The sequence below is a fragment of the Oncorhynchus kisutch genome, linkage group LG17, assembly GCF_002021735.2.
Source record: "Oncorhynchus kisutch isolate 150728-3 linkage group LG17, Okis_V2, whole genome shotgun sequence".
NCBI lineage: Eukaryota > Metazoa > Chordata > Actinopteri > Salmoniformes > Salmonidae > Oncorhynchus > Oncorhynchus kisutch.
Window position 1 is genome coordinate 9,153,050 of NC_034190.2, and position 22,229 is coordinate 9,175,278.

The 22,229-nt window shown below is 40.4% G+C and overlaps 1 protein-coding gene across 2 annotated transcripts in view; it reads right to left on the minus strand.

Moving 5' to 3' along the window:
• Positions 1-22,229, minus strand: part of LOC109907144 (zinc finger protein 40) — a 103,793-nt gene that overhangs the window by 79,494 nt on the left and 2,070 nt on the right. For both annotated transcript variants that reach the window (XM_020504931.2, XM_020504932.2), the window contains exon 2: positions 19,514-19,676. In XM_020504931.2, coding sequence (XP_020360520.1) covers positions 19,514-19,553 — 40 coding nt within the window. In that variant the 5' untranslated portion in view covers positions 19,554-19,676. The remainder of the gene's footprint in view (positions 1-19,513; positions 19,677-22,229) is intronic.

Genomic DNA, 22,229 nt, shown 5'->3' on the forward strand with positions numbered 1-22,229 from the left:
GATGTCAGACCTACTGGAATCAGGGGGCAGCCTAGTGATGTCAGAGCTACTGGAATCAGGGGGCAGCCTAGTGATGTCAGAGCTACTGGAATCAGGGGGCAGCCTAGTGATGTCAGACCTACTGGCATCAGGAGGCAGCCTAGTGATGTCAGACCGACTGGCATCAGGAGGCAGCCTAGTGATGTCAGACCTACTGGAATCAGGGGGCAGCCTAGTGATGTCAGACCTACTGGAATCAGGAAGCAGCCTAGTGTTCTAAATGTCAGAGTGGGTGGCTGAGTTCAGCTGAGAGACACATAGGGAGCTGTCTAATGAACACCAACTCAGCTTTGGCTCAGAACAGGATGCCTCCGTTCTGACAGGTAAATGCTGTTGGCCATCACTTAATGAAAACCATCTTTAGTTCCGTTATTAAAGGGTAAGGCATATTCTGAGAAGTACTGGAAGGATTTTCACTGGAGGCAGAGACACACAAACACAATGAACACAGATACGCACAGGGACTTTTCAGAGCAGGCAGGTAGGTGGTGTTAGCGTTGGCATTAGTCACCATGTGGTGTCTGATAAACAGCAGTGGGTTTGAAAGACATTAAAAAAGTAAACCGTCTGAATAAAGCACATGGTCCTAGAGGAGGTAGCCTCAAACACACAGAGAGAGGAAGATGTTGAGCATGGTCTACTACTACTGCTGTTATTTATTATTAATATTGTTGTTGTAGTTTAGAAGTAATCCCATTTCCACTATCACTATGATTGATGCCTTTTTGCTGTTGGTCCCACCATGTTGTGTTATATGTATACATTGACAATGTAAGTCATTTAACATGTCAATAAAGTCTACTGAATAAATTCTACTGGGGAGGGGGTGGGTGGGTGGGTGGGGGGGGGGGGAGATTTGTTGATTTAAAAAAATCCTGACTCAATTTGGCATGAGGGTCTGCTATATAAGTTGATGGAAAGTGGTGTTGGGGGAAAAACATACGACATTATAAAATCCATCTACACAAACAACAGGTGCGGTTAAAATGGGCAAAAAACACAGGTCCTTTCCACAGGGCCGTGGGGTGAGACAGGGATGCAGCTTAAGCCCCACCCTCTTGAACATTTTTATCAATGAATTGGCGAAGGCACCAGAACAGTCTGCAGCACCCGACCTCACCCTACTAGAATCCTCACCCTACTAGAAGTCAAATGTCTACTGTTTTCTGATGATCTGGTGCTTCTGTCACCAACCAAGGAGGGCCTACAGCAGCACCTAGATATGCTGCACAGATTCTGTCAGACCTGGGCCCTGACAGACCTGGGCCCTGACAAACCTGGGCCCTGACAGTAAGTCTCAGTCAGACAAAAATAACGGTGTTCCAAAAAAGGTCCAGTCGCCAGGACCACAAATACAAATTTCATCTAGACACCGTTGCCCTAGAGCTAAAACTATACATACCTCGGACTAAACATCAGCACCACAGGTAACTTCCACAAAGCTGTGAACGAGCTGAGAGACAAGGCAAGGGCCTTATATGCCATCAAAAGGAACATAAAATTCGACATACTAATTAGGATCTGGCTAAAAATACTTGAATCAGTCATAGAACCCATTGTCCTTCATGGTTGTGAGGTCTGGGGCTCGCTCACCAACCAGGAACTCACAAAATGGTACAAACACCAAATTGAGACTCTGCATGCAGAATTCTGCAAAACTATCCTTTGTGTTCAACATAAAACACCAAATAATGCATGCAGAGCAGAATTAGGCCGATACCCGGTAATTATCAAAATACAGAAAAGAGCCGTTAAATTCTACAACCACCTAAAAGGAAGCGATTCCCAAACCTTCCACAACAAAGCCATCACCTACAGAGAGATGAACCTGGAGAAGAGTCCCCTAAGTAAACTGGTCCTGGGGCTCTGTTCACAAACACAAACAGACCTCATAGAGCCCCAAGACACCAACACAATTAGAACCAACCAAATCATGAGAAAACAAAAAGATAATTACTTGACACATTCGAAAGAATTAACAAAAAAAACAGAGACAATGAGAGAGAGGAGGAGACATGCTGCAGATGAGATAGCAGCAGACAGCCACCCCCCCCACCCCCCACTTCTCTTCGGTTACAGCGAGAGAGAGCGAGAGAGCAGAAAAACAGAGAGAAAGAACAACACAAGTGTTCCAATCCCACAAATGAACTTGTACGAACTATGAAGTCAACTCAACTGCAGCTCGAGGGCCTTAGAGTCGACTAGTGGGTTGGGTTCCCATCCAAGTAGCTATCAACGAGTTCAAGCTTATTTAACAGAAAATTCACATCCAGAAAGATCTAATTACCTGAATGGACAGCTGCCATCGGAGATTGTTGGAAATTGGCCATCGGGTAAGTTATTCCTCAAGAACAGATGTTCACAGGTGCTAGGGAGGTCCTCTCCTCTGGGCTACTGTAGGTGATTTGTCAGTGAACTTCCACCTCTTAACAGGAAAACAACCACATAGTGAAAATTTAAAAAAAGCTGCTCTTGGAGACTGGTGAGGCACCCCTCCCTGATGGTTTGAATCTGAACCAAATCAGGGAAAAAGGTATTCTAGGAGTAAGGTAGAGACACCCCCCCCCCGTTGGTTTGACTTCAAATCCGAACCAAAAGGAAAAGTGATCTCAAGGCATTCTAACGTTGTTATGAGTTACTTCTAAGCTACTCATTGGGAAATCATAGGCCTACTTTTCCTGTGTGGAATATAAATCTAATCACATTGGCTACAGTCTCTGTGGAAAGGGAAAATCCAGGAAGCAGTAAAACGCCGTCAGTAGAAGAGACAGGCTAGAACGTAACCCACATTACGGGATGACAAAGTACGCAATTTCAATTTCGTTCACACAAAATATGGCCATAAAAAAATTCTCTCCCCCCCCACTTAGTTGTCCCCTCCCTGTATTCCCGCCCTCTCTCAAAGTGAAAGGCTTCTCCCGTTCTCAGAGGTTGCCACTAAGTTAAACAGATGTCCCTGAACCCGTCCCAGCCTGTCTGTTGTAGTTACTGTTGCTAAAACCACAGGTTCCTCCTGCCTCCGGGGGAGAATTTCCCTTTGTGTGAATATGTGCTGGTTTCACACTCTCATTTGAAGGAGGTACTGTACAGAGGGACTGGTTTGGCTGCCTAAGCATGACACAACATGTATAGGAGTCACACTGTTAACTCTTTCCCTGCACCACATACTGAAGCATACTAAAGCTCAATGTAGTCTACAGTAGACAGACATACAGACTGTTGTTATCCCCATGGGCTGAATTCGGCCTAGTCTACACAACATACCATTTTATTTTATATTTAACATGTATTTATCTAGGAAGTCTCATTGAGGTCAGGAGACCTATTTATTTATATTTTACAAGGGAGACCCCTGGCCAGTAATATTGGGCATGCTTGTTGGGCTATTACTTAGGCTAATTATGAATCTGGTGTCGAACACACAGGGTCCAATCCAGCCTTGGGTAAAGTGCTTACTAAGCTGATCTAGTTGGTAATTGGGTGGGCGTCTCTTGGAGGATGATTTAAGTGTGTTGGGAGATGGGAACTCCCAGTGGCTACTAAGACCCTAACCCCAGCCTCCAATCGGCCCTGGGTAAAGTGCTTACTGAGGATGATCTAAGTATGGTACTGGGAGATCTAAATGTACTCCTCAGACCCTGAGCCTGTGGTGACCCTGAGCCTGTGGTGACCCTGAGCCTGTGGTGACCCTGAGCCTGTGGTGACCCTGAGCCTGTGGTGACCCTGAGCCTGTGGTGACCCTGAGTCGGGCTGGGGGTTCACTGAGGGTCAGGGCAGGGGAGGGCAGGACAGGTCAGGGCAAGAAAGTTACACCAGGCCTTCAGTAAGTATTCACACCTCTTTACTTTTTTCACATTTTGTGTTACAGCCTGAATTTCAAATGGATTAAATTGAGATTTTGTGTCACACAATATCCCAGAATGTCAAAGTGCAATTTCGTTTGTAGAAAATTATAGAAATTCATAAAAAAGTAACGCTGAAATGTCTTATTCAACCCCTTTGTTATGGCAAGCCTAAATAAGTTCAAGAGTAAAAATGTGGTTAACAAATCACATTATAAAGTTGCATGGACAATAATAGAAGTTTACATGATATTTTAATAACTAGCCCATCTCTGTACCCCACACATACAATTGCCTTTAAGCCCCCCACACTTCAAGCACAGATTCAACCACAAAGACAAGGGAGGTTTTCCAATGCCTCACAAAGAAGGGCACCTATTGGTAGATGTGTAAAAATAAAAAATCAGACGCTGAAAATCCCTTTGAGCATGGTGAAGTTATTAATTACATTTTGGATGATGTATCAATACACCCAGTCACCACAAAGACAAAGGAGTCCTTCCTAACTCAGTTGCAGGAAAGGAAGGAATCCACTCAGGGATTTCACCATGAGGACAATGGGGAGAAAACTGAGGATGGATCAACAACATTGCAGTTACTCCACAATACACAATACTATTTTCAAGCATGGTGGTGACTGCATCATGTTATGGGTATGCTTTTCATGAGCAAGGACTGGCGAGCTTTTTAGGATAAAAGAAAAGGAATACAGCTAAAAGCACAGGCAAAATCCTAGATGAAAACCTGGTTCAGTCTGCTTTCCAACAGATACTGGAAGAAAAATGTACCTTTCAGCAGGACAATAACCTAAAACACAAGGACTAATCTTCACTGGAGTTACTTACCAAAGTTACATTGAATGTTCCTGAGTGGCCTAGTTACAGTTTTGATTTAAAAATCGTCTTGAAAATCTATGGCAAGACTTGAAAATGGCTGTCTAGCAATGATCAACAATGATGTTGACAGAGCTTGAAGACTTTTAAAAAGAATAATTGGCAAATATTGTACAATCTAGGTGTGCAAAGCTCTTACCCAAAAATACTCACAGCTGTAATCACCACCAAAAAGTGCTTCTATGAAGTATTGATTCAGGGGTGTGAATACTTATGCAAACTAGATATTTCTGTATTTCATTTCATATATTTGCAGAAAATTCAACAAACATGTTCTCACTTTGTCATTATGGGGTATTGTGTGTAGATGATTTAATCGATTTTGAATTCAGGCTGTAACACAACAAAATGTGGAATAAGTCAAGGGGTGTGAAAACTTTCTGAAAGCACTGTATCATGCTATCTCTAGGTTACCGTGTGAGTTAGATCAGGGAGGAGTGGCAACCTTTACTCTGACAATATCTAATCAGTCACCACTGGCCTTGACATTAACCTAGGGCTGTTAACTTGTTATGGCTGGGGGCAGTTGAGTAGCTTGGATGAATAAGGTGCCCAGAGTAAACTGTATGCTACTCAGGCCCAGTTGCGAATAAATGCATAGTATTAGTAGATTTGGATAGAAAACACTGACGTTTCTAAAACTGTTTGAATGACATCTGTGAGTATGACAAAACTCATACGGCAGGAAAAAACCTGAGAAAAAAATCCAACCCGGAAGTGGGAAATCTGAGGTTTGTAGTTTTTTCAACTCATTCCCTATCGAATACACAGTATCTATGAGGTCATAATGCACTTCCTAAGACTTCCACTAGATGTCAACAGTTTTTAGAACCTTGTTTGATGCTTCTACTGTGAAGTGGGGGGGAATGAGAGGGGAATGAGTCAGAGGTCTGCCAGAGAGGCATGAGCTGACCACTCACGTTCATGTGATAGTTAGCTCGCGTTCCATTGCAATTCTACAGACAAAGCAATTCTGCTGTTGAAACATTGAAGATTTATGTGGAAAAACATCCTAAAGATTGATTCTATACATCCTTTGACATGTTTCTACGGACTGTAATGGAACTTTTTGACTTTGTGTCTGCACCTAGTGATCGCGCGTCATGAATTTGGATTACTGGGCTAAACGCGCGAGAAAAAAAAACGCTAATTGGACATAAATTATGGACTTTATCGAACAAATCAAACATTTATTGTGGAACTGGGATTCCTGGGAGTGCTTTCTGATGAAGATCATCAAAGGTAAGTGAATATTTATAATGCTATTTCTGACTTCTGTTGACTACACAACATGGCGGATATCTGTTTGGATTGTTTTCGTCTCTGAGCGCTATACTCAGATTATTGCATGGTGTGCTTTTTCGGTAAAGCTTTTTTGAAATCAGACACAGCAGTTGCATTAAGGAGAAGTGCATCTATAATTCCATGCATAATAGTTGTATCTTTTATCAATGTTTATTATGAGTATTTCTGTAAATTGATGTGGCTCTCTGCAAAATCACCGGATGTTTTGGAACTACTGAACATAACGCGCCAATGTATACTGAGATTTTTTTATATAAATATGAACTTTATCGAACAAAACATACATGTATTGTGTAACATGAAGTCCTATGAGTGTCATCTGATGAAGATCAAAGGTTAGTGATTCATTTCTCTATTTCTGCTTTTTGGGACTATTTTTCTGTGACTAGGCACTCACCTAACATAATCGTTTGGTTTGCTTTTGTCGTAAAGCCTTTTTGAAATCGGACACTGTGGATTAACAAGAAGTGTATCTTTAAAAAGGTGTAAAATACTTGTATGTTTGAGGAATTTTAATTATGAGATTTCTGTTCTTTTGAATTTGGTGCCCTGCACTTTCACTGGCTGTTGTCATATCAATCCCATTAGCGGGATCTCAGCCCAAAGAGGTTTTTACGGTGACCGCATTACCGCCACACCGGCGGTCACAAGTCATGACCACAGTCAAATTCTACGTGACTGTTTAGTCAAGGTAACTAGGCTTCTCCAAGCTCTGATGCTGGTTGTCATAAGTTGCCTACCAAACTTGCTAACTGCCTGGTTCTCAGAACTCAATTGTCTCTCTAAATCACTCTGACATCAAAGCAAATGTAATTGAAAATCTAATCGAAGACTTAATGTGAGCCCATGAGCTCATGTTGGGCAACATTTCTATAGGCTATGCAATTGTGTGAGAAAACAGAATGATGGCCTCTACTAAAAAGAGGAGGATCCCATCAACTTTCTATAGGCTAGGCCGACTATATTTATTTCTCAACTTTCCTAATATTAAGCACATTGCTTCTACATACAACATGAGTATAGCCTACCTGGCTGGCATGAAAATGAACCACGGGAAAAGCATCCTCCATACTTGAATAGATGACATGTATTGTTTTCCGCTGCCCCCGTTTCGAGACAGAATGGAATGGACTGTTACCGTGTACCTAAGTCAAAACTCATTTCACACATATTATACCTTCGGGAAAGTATTCAGAACCCTTGACTTCTTCCACATTTTGTTACGTTACAGCCTTATTCTAAAATATCTAAAAAATATATATTCTCAGCAATCTACATATCATTCCCCATAATGACAAAGTGAAAACAGGTTTTTAGAAAATGTTGCACATTTATTAAACATAAAAAACAGAAATACCTTATTTACATAAGTATTCAGACCCTTTGCTATGAGACTCGAAACTGAGATCAGGTGTATCCTGTTTCCATTGATCATCCTTGTGATGTTTCATTAGAGTCCATCTATGGAAAACTATATTTATTGGACATGATTTGGAAAGGCACAAACCTCTCTATATAAGGTCCCACAGTTGACAGTGCATGTCAGAGCAAAAACCAAGCCATGAGGTCGAAGGAATTGTCCGTGGAGCTCTGAGACAGGATTGTATCGAGGCACAGGTCTGGGGAAGGGTACAAAAACATTTCTGCAGCATTGAAGGTCCCCAAGAACACATCATTCTTAATTGGAAGAAGATTGGAACCACCAACACACTTCCTAGAAATGGCCGCCCCTACAAACTGAGCAATCGGGGGAGAAGGGCCTTGGTCAGGGAGGTGACCAAGAACACAATGGTAACTGACAGAGCTCTAGAGTTCCTCTATGGAGATGGGAGAACCTTCCAGAAGGACAACCATCTCTGTAGCACTCCACCAATCAGGCCTTTATGGTAGAGTGGCCAGACGGAAGCCACTCCTCAGTAAAAGGCACATGACAGCCTCCTTGAAGTTTGCCAAAAGTTAACTAAAGACTCTGGTCTGGTGAAACCAAGATTGAACTCTTTGGCCTGAATGCCAAGCATCACATCTGGAGGAAATCTGGCACCATCCCTACAGTGAAGCACGGTGGTGTCAGCATCATGCTGTGGGATATTTTTTAGTAGCACGGACTGGGAGACTAGTCAGGATAGAGGGAAAGATGAACGGAGCAAAGTACAGCGAGATCCTTGATGAAAACCTGCTCCAGAGCGCTCAAGATCTCTGACTAGGGCGAAGGTTCACCTTCCAACAGGACAATGACGCTCCCCATCAAACCTGACAAGAGCTTCAGAGGATCTGCAGTTAAATAAAATAGTTAAATAAAAGGTAAAATAAAACATACCCAAGATGACTCTAGGCTGTAATCGCTGCCAAAGGTTCATCAACTAAGTACCGAGTAAAGGGTATGAATACTTATGTAAATGTGACTCTCTTATTTTTTTATTAAATTAGCTAAAATGTAAAAAAATATATATATGTTTTTGCTATGTAATTGTGGTATAGTGTGTAGATTGATGAGGGGGGGGAGAAATAATGTAATCCATTTTAGAATAAGGCTGTTACGTAACAAAATGTGGAAAAAGTCAAGGGGTCTGAATACTTTCCGACGGCCCTGCATGTAAAGACAAGATTAAATCAACAATAGCCTGATGGGGGACAATATTAGCCTATCACTTGAGAACGATATATTATCACTTGTGAATGATGTCCAGCTAGTGTGCAGTAAGGCAAGTTTTGGTGAGAGCATTTTTACCATAAAAATGAGCCTTTACATTACATGCATAATCACATTTGCTGTCACTTTTGAGAATTGTGTTGTCCCACTAATTGATTGCATTTTGGAACATTCACACTTATTGCATATTGCAATGTGAGCATTGCTGCAATTATAATGTGAAAAAAATAGCCTAATAGTCTATCGAGATTTTAAGCTAAACATTCTGATCTGTTGCATCAGCCTCAGCCAAAAGTGTTTTTGATGTGAGTGGTTATACTAATTTGGAAATGTTTTGCATTATCACCACACAAGGGGGATGTCACCGGGAAATTCTAGGCATTATCAAGTGCTTGTCATATGGTGAATGAGAGACTGATGATGTGTGTGCAGCCTGAGCAAAAAAACAAAGAAGCCCTTATGCCTTTCATGCAACTTTTTGAAATCATCATCATTAGAATCCCATCATGCATAGAGAATGTATTAAAATCAAAACATATAGCCCAACGTGTATCACAAATAACTCCAAATTAAGCATTAGAGGACCTGTTTCTTTCTTAAAACACTCACCACAGAATAGCCACATGTGCGCACTCCTTCAGAAATCGTTTGGAGAAAATATATTTTCTATTTTATTCAGCTACGTTCAATTGTATTCCTCATACTATAAAATAATGCCATGGAATTCTAAACAAATCTTGTCTGCCAAATGAATTAGAGTAGCCCACAGCCATATGGCATAGCCAAATGAGGACCTAACATGACGACAACTCAGAGTAAACTATTCTGTTCTTCTGAAATAAACTATTTTCTTAATATCATGTTTCTTTAGACCTGTCTAAAATAAATAATGGTTTTATTGTGATGGTGCAGACTATATTAAATTGATTTATTACACTTGTAGATGTTCCAAAAGGTCTGCATCAGTGGCTTGTAGGCTGTGTGTGGACGCCAGGAGATGCTAAATGAGTTGATGTTCCAAAAGGTCTGCATCAGTGGCTTGTAGGCTGTGTGTGGACGCCAGGAGATACTAAATGAGTTGATGTTCCAAAAGGTCTGCATCAGTGGCTTGTAGGCTGTGTGTGGACGCCAGGAGATGCTAAATGAGTTGATGTTCCAAAAGGTCTGCATCAGTGGCTTGTAGGCTGTGTGTGGATGCCAGGAGATGCTAAATGAGTTGATGTTCCAAAAGGTCTGCATCAGTGGCTTGTAGGCTGTGTGTGGACGCCAGGAGATACTAAATGAGTTGATGTTCATTAAAACGGTCAATTACCATGAGCCCGCCAGTAATCTGCTTGACAATCACCGGCTGACAAAATGTTATGACTGCCACAGCCCTACTCTGACCCACAACAACACCTAAACAGTAACCACTCGGTGAATGAAGTCAGTGATAGCAGATCTATGGGTTGATTATTAAAACAGGGTCTGGGTCTGTAGGGAAAAATAGTTCTTTTGGGATACAGGTAGAGTGATGTTGGTATTGTCAGAAACTACCGTATAGGTGAAATATTCAACTGGGTAGTAGAGCTGCGATGCACTATATTGACCTTATCAGAATGCATTCACATCCAGTTAATGCAACATATAGCAGCATATAGAAAAGGCAGATCAGTTTGGGAATTGGCATAGTGAGGGAGATTCAATGCATTGTTCCTTTAAAAGGGTAGCCTAAACATTTTCCCCACCTTGTTAAATGTGTGGGCCGCTACATATAAATTGTTCCCCATTTTGCAGACAGTGTTTTCCTAGCTAAAGCAGGGGAGCAGACATCCTGAGCCTTCGTGAGAAGACACCTTTTATAAAAAGACAGGCACCCTTGGTGCTATAATAAAAACTTCAGCGGCCAACAAGCCTGGGCATTTTTAGGGGCACAATAAAGAGAGATATGGGGTAGCTAGGGGTGAGCTATAGTGCTTCCGCAAGTTATTCACCCGATACAGACCAAACAGCATATAACCTGAACAGTACAGAATCTAAATATCATAAAGTTCACAAAACCACTGAAATAAATAATACGAGAGAATAAATAATTCAAGGTCTTAGACACTTGTTATTGAGCGTAATTACATTTTCAGCAAATATTTTGATTTTTTTCATTAAATAGCTCAAAATAAGCTATCCCTTTAGGCTGTTAAAGCTGCAATATGTATGGGGTTTTAGGCTGGGTTTTAGGCTGGGTTTCTGTACAGCACTTTGAGATATCAGCTGATGTACGAAGGGCTATATAAATACATTTGATTTGATGTAATTTTTTGGGGGGGGGACCCAAACAAAGTCACAGATATGCGACTTAGAGATCTGTCATTCTCATTGAACGCAAGTCTAAGAAGCGGTAGAGCAATTCTATGTGCTCTATTTCTATGCTTCCCGTTCTAAAGATTCGTTATGGTGTCTTTTACTTGGGGTTTTGTGCACCAGATTCAAACAGCTGAAAAAAACTATATTTTTGGTAATGGAAAATATATTTCACAGCAGTTTAGATGGTACAATGATTCTCTACACAATGACTGCTTACTTTGACACAAACTGAAATTAGGCAAACTATTTAAAAGAAATTGCAAACAGGAAATGGCGGAGCGATTCCTGCATATTGCACCTTTAAGGTCCTCAATGGTGACTGAATGTGTGATGGCCATTCAATGTGACTGTGTCAGTCAGTGATGGAAGAATGAGCGGCAGGCTAGCGAAAACTACTGTTATGACACGGGCTCCCGCCCAACCAGAGCTGCTTGGAAACCAACTGTTGGAGTTCCGGACTTAAAACCCGCAAACTGCGTCACGGCATTCCTGTCATGTTGACAGACACAAACAGAGAGAGAGAGAGAGAGCGAGAGAAAGAGAGAGAGAGAGAGAGAGAAAAGACAAACACCAGAGTGTCACCCTGTTTTAACTTCACCTGCCAGTGCCAATCCAGATGGGTTTGAGTCAATATAACAATTCATCTTTTGTATCTCTTAACAGGACTTAATGTGACAACCTTATTCGAAGACATGAACACACACACACACACACACACTAGGGTGGTTCCCTTATTGACATGATTGTCCGTAACCATGGTGCGAGTATTCATTACAGAGCTTCAAGCCAAAAATAATCAGGAAGGAACTTTGGCCTTCCAAGGCCCCAGCTCAATTTTTGGGGGGCTATTTTCAAAATGTAATTATTTTTGGGGGGCTATTTTCAAAATGTAATTATTTTTGGGGGGCTATTTTCAAAATGTATTTATTTTTGCCAAAGCCACAGTTTTTTCCTGGAATTTGTTATTTTTCATATATTTATTTAACACACTGCATTAAATCAAATCAAATTGATTTGCGCCAAATACAACAGGTGAAATACAACCTTACAGTGAAATGCTGACTTACAAGCCATTAACCAACAATGCAGTTCAAGAAATATAAAATATTTACTAAATAAACTAAATTAAAATAACAATAAGGTAGGGGTAAAGTGACTATGCATAGATAATAAACAGCGAGTAGCAGCAGTGTACATGTAGTTAGGGGTAAAGTGACTATGCATAGATAATAAACAGCGAGTAGCAGCAGTGTACATGTAGGTAGGGGTAAAGTGACTATGCATAGATAATAAACAGCGAGTAGCAGCAGTGTACATGTAGGTAGGGGTAAAGTGACTATGCATAGATAATACACAGCGAGTAGCAGCAGTGTACATGTAGTTAGGGGTAAAGTGACTATGCATAGATAAACAGCGAGTAGCAGCAGTGTACATGTAGTTAGGGGTAAAGTGACTATGCATAGATAAACAGCGAGTAGCAGCAGTGTACATGTAGTTAGGGGTAAAGTGACTATGCATAGATAAACAGCGAGTAGCAGCAGTGTACATGTAGTTAGGGGTAAAGTGACTATGCATAGATAAACAGCGAGTAGCAGCAGTGTACATGTAGGTAGGGGTAAAGTGACTATGCATAGATAAACAGCGAGTAGCAGCAGTGTACATGTAGGTAGGGGTAAAGTGTCTATGCATAGATAAACAGCGAGTAGCAGCAGTGTACATGTAGGTAGGGGTAAAGTGACTATGCATAGATAAACAGCGAGTAGCAGCAGTGTACATGTAGGTAGGGGTAAAGTGACTATGCATAGATAAACAGCGAGTAGCAGCAGTGTACATGTAGGTAGGGGTAAAGTGACTATGCATAGATAATAAACAGCGAGTAGCAGCAGTGTACATGTAGTTAGGGGTAAAGTGACTATGCATAGATAATACACAGCATGTAGCAGCAGTGTAAAAACAAAGTGGGGGGGGGGGGGGGTCAATGTAAATAGTCAGAGTGGCCATTTAATTGTTCAGCTGTCTTATGGCTTGGGGGGTAGAAGCTGTTAATGAGCCTCTTCAAATCAAAATCAAATTTATTTGTCACATACACATGGTTAGAGCAGATGTTAATGCGAGTGTAGCGAAATGCTTGTGCTTCTAGTTCCGACAATGCAGTAATAACCAACGAGTAATCTAAACTAACAATTCCAAAACTACTACCTTATACACACGTGTGTAAAGGGATAAAGAACATGTACATAAGGATATATGAATGAGTGATGGTACAGAACGGCATAGGCAAGATACAGTAGATGGTATCGAGTACAGTATATACATATGAGATGAGTATGTAAACAAAGTGGCATAGTTAAAGTGGCTAGTGATACATGTATTACATAAAGATGCAGTAGATGATATAGAGTACAGTATATACATATACATATGAGATGAATAATGTAGGGTATGTAAACATTATATTAGGTAGCATTGTTTAAAGTGGCTAGTGATATATTTTACATCAATTGCCATCAATTCCCATTATTAAAGTGGCTGGAGTTGAGTCAGTGTGTTGGCAGCAGCCACTCTTGGACCTAGTCTTGGTGCTCCGGTACCGCTTTCCGTGCGGTAGCAGCGAGAACAGTCTATGATTTGTGTGACTGGAGTCTGGCAATTTTTTGGGCCTTCCTCTGACACGCCTAATATAAAAGGTCCTGGGGAGTACAGGTCCTGAGTGGCAGTAAGCTTGGCCCCAGCACCTTAAAGGACGGAGGCTGAACAGTTGCCATACCAGGCGGTGATGCAACTGGTCAGGATACTCTCGATGGTGCAGCTGTAGAAATCTTTTAGAATCTGGGGACCCATGCCAAATCTTTCCATCTTCATAGGGGGAAAAGGTGTTGTTGTGCCCTCTTCACGACTGTCTTGGTGTGTTTGGACCATGATAGTCTGTTGGTGATGTGGACACCAAGGAACTTGAAACTCTCGACCCGTTCCACAAAAGCCACGTCGATGTTACTGGGGGCCTGTGTGGCCCTCCTTTTCCATTAGACCAAGAAGAAAAAGAGGCTGTTGTAGATTGTGACAGGATACATACAGGAATGTTGTCTTGAGGTCTGACTGAGCATCAACATGTGATTGCCAGGGGCAGTTTGGAGAGGAGGGTGTGTGCAGTTCCCAAGAAGAGCATTAGGAGGATCTGAGGGGTATGACAGTCACTGCAGTAGAATGTGACTGAACATGTGATAACACTGAGCAGCAGCATTTCCTGTCTCACTAAATCAAGCCTCTGAGTACAGAGAGAAGTGATGAAAAAGGTCAAAGGTCATACGTCACAATACAAAAGCTACAAAGCAAGCTACCGGAATTTATTTTTAATATATCTAATACTCCCATTTCCTTGAGTTCCTTCTGAAACCATAGAAGTCACAACACACTACCACCACCACTACTACTATTACCACTACTACTACCAACACCACCACTACTACTACTACCACCACCACTACTACCACCACCACCACTACAACCACCACTACTACTACTACTACAACCACCACCACCACCACCACCACCACCACCACCACCACCACCACAACCACCACTACTACTACTACTACTACAACCACCACCACTACTACTACAACCACCACCACTACCACCACTACTACTACGTGGTTCAGACTCGCTCTAAAATAGTAACTGGTCGAATGTGACTGGGGAAATGTACACTTTCACAGTCCTCCATTAGGTAATATGCTGTTATAAATCTAAATGATTCATGTTGTTTGGCCAAGTAAGCTCAAAGCAATAAGAATGCAGGGGGGGTGTTATATGAATGAGTAAACAGAGATTGGAAAAGGAAACCTTTTCTCATTTTACTCATGTGGACTTTGCATGCAGGATGCATCACGCACACACAAACACACGTACGCAGATCTAACGCATAATCATCCAATAATTAGCATAGGAAAGCAGAGATTAGAGTTGCAAAGGGAAGGTATATTATTCGTTAACATTCTAAATTTGCCAGTGAACTACCAGAATTTTGCTAACTTTCCAGAAATGTTTCTGAAATGTATCACAAGACATCGAGTGGCCCTTTTGGGTTCTTCAGATTGTCACAGGTGTATGTTATCACCTCTGTCCCTCTGTGGCCGTATCACGTGTAAAAATGTATAAAATTATTAAATAAGATGATTTAAAATAAAAATAGAATGACAAAGCTGTGAAACATTATCCTAAATAAACCATACACTTACTGAATACCATAATATAAATACAAGGGTTTGAGCATGAACTATTCTTCACACATACATACATATATATATATACATACACACACATATATATACATACACACACATACATACACACACACATATATATATATGTGTGTGTATGTATATATGTGTGTATGTATATATGTGTGTGTATGTATATATGTGTGTGTATGTATATATGTGTGTGTATGTATATATATATATGTGTGTGTATGTGTGTGTATATATATATATATATATGTGTGTGTGTGTGTGTGTGTATGTATATATGTGTGTGTATGTATATATGTGTGTGTATGTATATATGTGTGTGTATGTATATATGTGTGTGTATATATATATATATATGTGTGTGTATGTGTGTGTATATATATATATATATATATATATGTGTGTGTGTGTGTGTATGTATATATGTGTGTGTATGTATATATGTGTGTGTATGTATATATGTGTGTGTATGTATATATGTGTGTGTATGTATATATGTGTGTGTATATATGTGTATATATATATATACATACATACATACATACATACATACACACACACATATATATATATATATATATACACACACACACATATATATATATATATACACACACATATATATATATATTTTTTTTAATATATTTTTTATATATATATATATATTTTTTTTTTACATTTTATTTATGTCAATATGTATTTGTTGTCAATGTTTTAGCGTCAAAATGGTGGCATTTGTGCAAAAAGTCAATGTTTGGAAGAGTTGCAAAATAATGACATTGTTTTAGATGCTTTTTTCATTAATTTCTCTTGAACCATGTGGTCTATCTACTAGAAGCTCATGGACAATATGGACACCGATTATTTATTATTTAAGTATACTGTATATAATTTTTTTTTTAAATTAAGTTATTAAAGTATAAATTGCCAGGGTTAAAATAGATTGTCATAGATTATATGTTAATTACCTAAATTACTGATTGTTCTGGTAACTTGGTAAATTACCGGTAGCTTTGCAACCCTAGAAATCAAAAGCAATTAATGCAGCCGAAGAATAGCTCTGCTCTTGATTAACAGGCATGCTTCTGACTACCGCCCCGTAGCACTCACTTCCGTTATCATCAAGTGCTTTGAGAGACTAGTCAAGGACCATATCACCTCCACCCTACCTGACACCCTAGACCCACTCCAATTTGCTTACCGCCCAAATAGGTCCACAGACGACGCAATTGCAACAACACTGCACACTGCCCTAACCCGTCTGGACAAGAGGAATACCTATGTGAGAATGCTGTTCATCGACTACAGCTCAGCATTTAACATCATAGTACCCTCCAAACTCGTCATCAAGCTCGAGACCCTGGGTCTCGACCCCGCCCTGTGTGACTGGGTCCTGGACTTCCTGATGGGCTGCCCCCAGGTGGTGAGGGTAGGTAACAACATCTCCACCCCGCTGATACTCAACACTGGGGCCCCACAAGGGTGCGTTCTGAGCCCTCTCCTGTACTCCCTGTTCACCCACGACTGCGTGGCCATGCACGCCTCCAACTCAATCATCAAGTTTGCGGACGACACTACAGTGGTAGGCTTGATTACCAACAACGACGAGACGGCCTACAGGGAGGAGGTGAGGGCCTCGGAGTGTGGTGTAAGGAAAATAACCTCACACTCAACGTCAACAAAACTAAGGAGATGATTGTGGACTTCAGGAAACAGCAGAGGGAGCACCCCCTATCCACATCGACGGGACAGTAGTGGAGAGGGTAGTACGTTTTAAGTTCCTCGGCATACACATCATGGACAAACTGAATTGGTCCACCCACACAGATAGCGTCGTGAAGAAGGCGCAGCAGCACCTCTTCAACCTCAGGAGGCTGAAGAAATTCGGATTGTCACCAAAAGCACTCCCAAACTTCTACATGCACAATCGAGAGCATCCTGTCGGGCTGTATCACCGCCTGGTACGGCAACTGCTCCGCCCACAACCGTAAGGCTCTCCAGAGGGTAGTGAGGTCTGCACAACGCATCACCGGGGGCAAACTACCTGCCCTCCAGGACACCTACACCACCCGATGTTACAGGAAGGCCATAAAGATCATCAAGAACAACAACCACCCGAGCCACTGCCTGTTCACCCCACTATCATCCAGAAGGCGAGGTCAGTACAGGTGCATCAAAGCAGGGACCGAGAGACTGAAAAACAGCTTCTATCTCAAGGCCATCAGACTGTTAAACAGCCACCACTAACATTGAGTGGCTGCTGCCAACATACTGACTCAACTCCAGCCACTTTAATAATGGAAATTGATGTAAAAATATATCACTAGCCACTTTAAACAATGCTACTTAATATAATGTTTACATACCCTACATTACTCATCTCATATGTCTATACTGTACTCGATACCATCTACTGCATCTTGCCTATGCCGTTCTGTACCATCACTCATTCATATATCTTTATGTACATATTCTTTATCCCTTTACACTTGTGTAGTAGTAGTTTGGGAGTTGTTAGTTAGATTACTCGTTGGTTATTACTGCATTGTCGGAACTAGAAGCACAAGCATTTCGCTACACTCGCATTAACATCTGCTAACCATGTGTTCATCAAATCAAATGTGATTTGTCACATACACAAGCGCTTACACAGTAAACTCCAACCATCACCTACATACAGACTCCAACCATCACCTACATACAGACTCCAACCATCACCTACATACAGACTCCAACCATCACCTACATACAGACTCCAACCATCACCTACATACAGACTCCAACCATCACCTACATACAGACTCCAACCATCACCTACATACAGACTCCAACCATCACCTACATACAGACTCCAACCATCACCTACATACAGACTCCAACCATCACCTACATACAGACTCCAATGATATCGGCCTAAAGGGAGGTTCCTCCATAGAATTACACAATGTATTCTACTTCTGTGCTTCCCACAGCTCACACTGAAGGCAATAGGAAGCACTAATAGAAATTGTATGACAAAAGACTAACCAGCAAAATGACACGGAAGGGAAGTGGACGACCATGCGTCAGCAGATCCTAAAGACATTTGGTCTGTGTGGACAGAAGTGTGTTGGGGGCTAGGGGACTGGGGTTAGGACAGGTGACTCAGTGATCCCTTCCTATTTCTGTCTATTGCTCACTTGCTTCTGAATATTGAAGTCTAAACTAAAGATGACCTGACAGAGAGTAGAATGTAATAGGATAGAACATAATAAAATGGAACAGGATAGAAGAAAATAGGATAATAGACTAGGTTAGAAAAGAATAGAACAGGATAGAATAGACTAGGTTAGAATAGATTAGAATAGAATAGGTTAAGTTAGAATAGGATAGAATAAAATAGAATATGATAATAGAATAGGTTAGAATCGGATAATAGAATAGGATAGAATGGGTTAGAATCGGATAGAATAGGTTAGAAAAGAGCAGGATAGACTAGACTAGGTTAGAATAGAATAGGATAATAGAATAGTTTAGAATGGGTTAGAATAGGTTAGAATCGGATAATAGAATAGGATAGAATGGGTTAGAATAGGATAGAATAGGTTAGAATAGAATAGACTAGGATAATAGACTACGTTAGAATAGAATAGGATAATAGACTAGGTTAGAATACAATAGGTTAGAATACAATAGGTTAGAATAGGTTAAAATAATAGAATAGGTTGAGTTAGAATAGGTTAGTATATATTATAATAGGTTAGAATAGATTAGAATAGGTTAAGTTAGAATAGGTTAGAATAGGTTCAATTAGAATAGGTTAGAATAGAATAGATTAGAATAGGTTAAATTAGAATAGGTTAGAATAGAATAGATTAGAATAGGTTAAATTAGAATAGGATAGATTAACCTATTCTAATCTATCCTATTCTAACCTATTCTAATTTAAACTATTCTAGAATATAATAGATAAGAATAGGTTAAATTAGAGTAGGTTAGAATAGGATAGATTAGAATAGGTTAAATTAGAATAGGATAGATTAGAATAGGTTAAATTAGAATAGGATAGATTAGAATAGGTTAAATTAGAATAGGTTAGAATATAATAGATTATAATAGGTTAAATTAGAATAGGATAGATTATAATAGGTTAAATTAGAATAGGTTAGAATACAAGTCCCATTCATAACACTCCATTTCAGTTTGGGGACTCACCTTTAAGGTTCTTGGGGTTGTTCTGCTTTGTGCGCGGCATTTTCCTCACCCCGGTTGGTTGGTTCACTCACTGACACATCTTCTGAAAGGTGGTAGATTCTCTAATGTAGGTAGACCAGCTGGGGGACGGCTGACTCCACATACACACAGTCAGGGACACCCCCTGGGTTCACAAACAACAGAGTGGTCAGCGTTAGCTCAACATACACACGAAAAACAATAAATACTAAACATTCCATGCAGTCTTCCGTGTGTGTGTGTGTGTGTGTGTCAGGGTTTCCGTTAGTAACATTTTGCGCGGGACAGCGTGTCTGGCTACACAGTAAAAAAAATGTACATATTACATTTGTATAATAAAATGTGTAAACGACCTGTCTTACAGGCTACTTGTAAGAACACTTGAATTAATAAATAATCACAATCACAGCTGTTTTTTTTTATTTTTATTTAAATACAATCTAGACCTCTCTAATTTTATTTAGCCTAGACAGTAATATTTCAATTAAGCCAATTAAAATAACAAAGCATGGCTGTCTACGAACACCAGAGCCGGCCTGCCCCACACCCCATTCCAGCTGCGATTCAGCACCACAGCAGTGGAAAGAGGCCACTCAAGGTGGCAACAAAATGAAGAAATTATGAAACTGATGTCGGACAATCAAATTCATTCATTTAATTAAAAAAAAGGGGATAAAGAATATGTACATAAAGATATATGAATGAGTGATGGTACAGAACGGCATAGGCAAGATGCAGTAGATGGTATCGAGTACAGTATATACATATGAGATGAGTAATGTAGGGTATGTAAACATTATATTAAGTAGCATTGTTTAAAGAGGACCTTGCGTCTTTAACGTAAGTATAAATAGAAACACAGCAGACATACATTTCCAAGCAGCTTGAGGATTTAATAGCCTATGAAGTATATTTGCATTTGACGTTGTGGCACATCGACTGCTATTTCCATCAATGAATAAAAAGCATTATTTTTCCAATGGATTTTCTTTCTCCCGGACAATTTGATTTAGCTGCTTTTTTAAAAAAAATTATGGCCAAAAGCTGGCATTTATCTGTCAACAGAAACCCTTGGGTGGGTGTGTGTAGTCTCCCGTCCTCTCACTTGGAAGAGAGAACACTGCTGTTGTTACGTCTGTCACTCTAACCGGTGTCACTTTCTAAATTCTTATTTCAGTCCAAACATACACAGTGTAAATTCTTATTTCAGTCCAAACATACACAGTGTAAATTCTTATTTCAGTCCAAACATACACAGTGTAAATTCTTATTCCAGTCTAAAAGTACACAGTGTAAATTCTTATTTCAATCTTGGGTTTCATCAGTCCAGAGAATCTTGTTTCTCATGGTCTGAGACTCCTTTAGGTGCCTTTTGGCAAACGCCAAGTGGGCTGTCATGTGCCTTTTATTGAGGAGTGCCTTCCCTCTGGCCACTCTACCATAAAGGCCTTATTTGCTGGAATGCAGCAGAGGGTTGTCCTTCTGGAAGGTTCTTCCATCTCCACAGAGGAACTCTGGAGCTCTGTTAGAGTGACCATCGGGTTCTTAGTCACCTTTTTGACCGAGAGTCTTGGCGGTTCCGAACTTCTTAAATTTAAGAATGATGAGGCCACTGTGTTCTTGGGGACCTTCAATGCTACCTACATTTTTTGTTACCCTTCGACACAATCCTGTCTCGGAGCTCTACGGACAATTCTTTCGACCTCACAACTTGGTTTTTGCTCTGATATGCACTGTCAACTGTGGGATCTTATATAGACAGGTGTGTGCCTTTCCAAATCATGCCAAATCAATTGAATTCACCACAGGTTGAATCCAATCAAGTCCTCGAAACATCAAGAATGATCAATGGAAACCGGATGCACCTGATGTCAAGTTCAAGTCTCATAGAAAAGGGTCTGAATACTTATTTAAATAAGAAAAGAAACCCGTTTTCGCTTTGTCATTGTGGGATATTGTGTGAAGATTGATTAGGAATTTTGATTAGGAAACAGTTTTTATATATTTTTTACAAATTTGTTTAGCTCACATAATATAATTATATAGTATGCATTAAAAGGCAGGGGTGGGCGATTCCAGTCCTCGAGGTCCTGATTGGTGTCACAGTTTTGTCCCAGCCCCAGCTAACAAACCTGACTCCAATAATCACCCAGTTATGGTCTTCAGTTCAGAATGCAATGTGATTAATCAGCTGTGTTTGTTAGGGATGGAGTTGTCCATCCCTGCATTAAGGTGTCTGTAATAAAATAAACGTGGCAAAAACAAATCTAGATATCAGTGAATGCATTTTAATAGCTTCCAAAAATATTTTCTACAATGGTGTGGGAGTGCCAAGATGGAGGTGCGGTAGCTTCAATGCAGCACCCCCTGTCGATCATCTAGTGTATATACAAACAATTGATTCAAAAATACATGTTTTAAATTCTTATTTCTGGCCAAATGTACACAGGCTAAATTCTTATTTCATTCCAAAATGTACACAGGCTAAATTTTTACTTCAGTTCAAACCTACTGAAAAAGAAAAGCTCCAGCTAGGTATAATGGTATGTCCGTATGACAGGATGACACTCCTGCGACTGAAATGTGGTGAATTCTGGACAGACAAAAGAGATGTGAAGGCATCTATATCCATATAACTATACGCCCTGGAGTAACTATCTCTAGTCTGATCTAAACCAAGAGGAGATTGTTTTTGGTA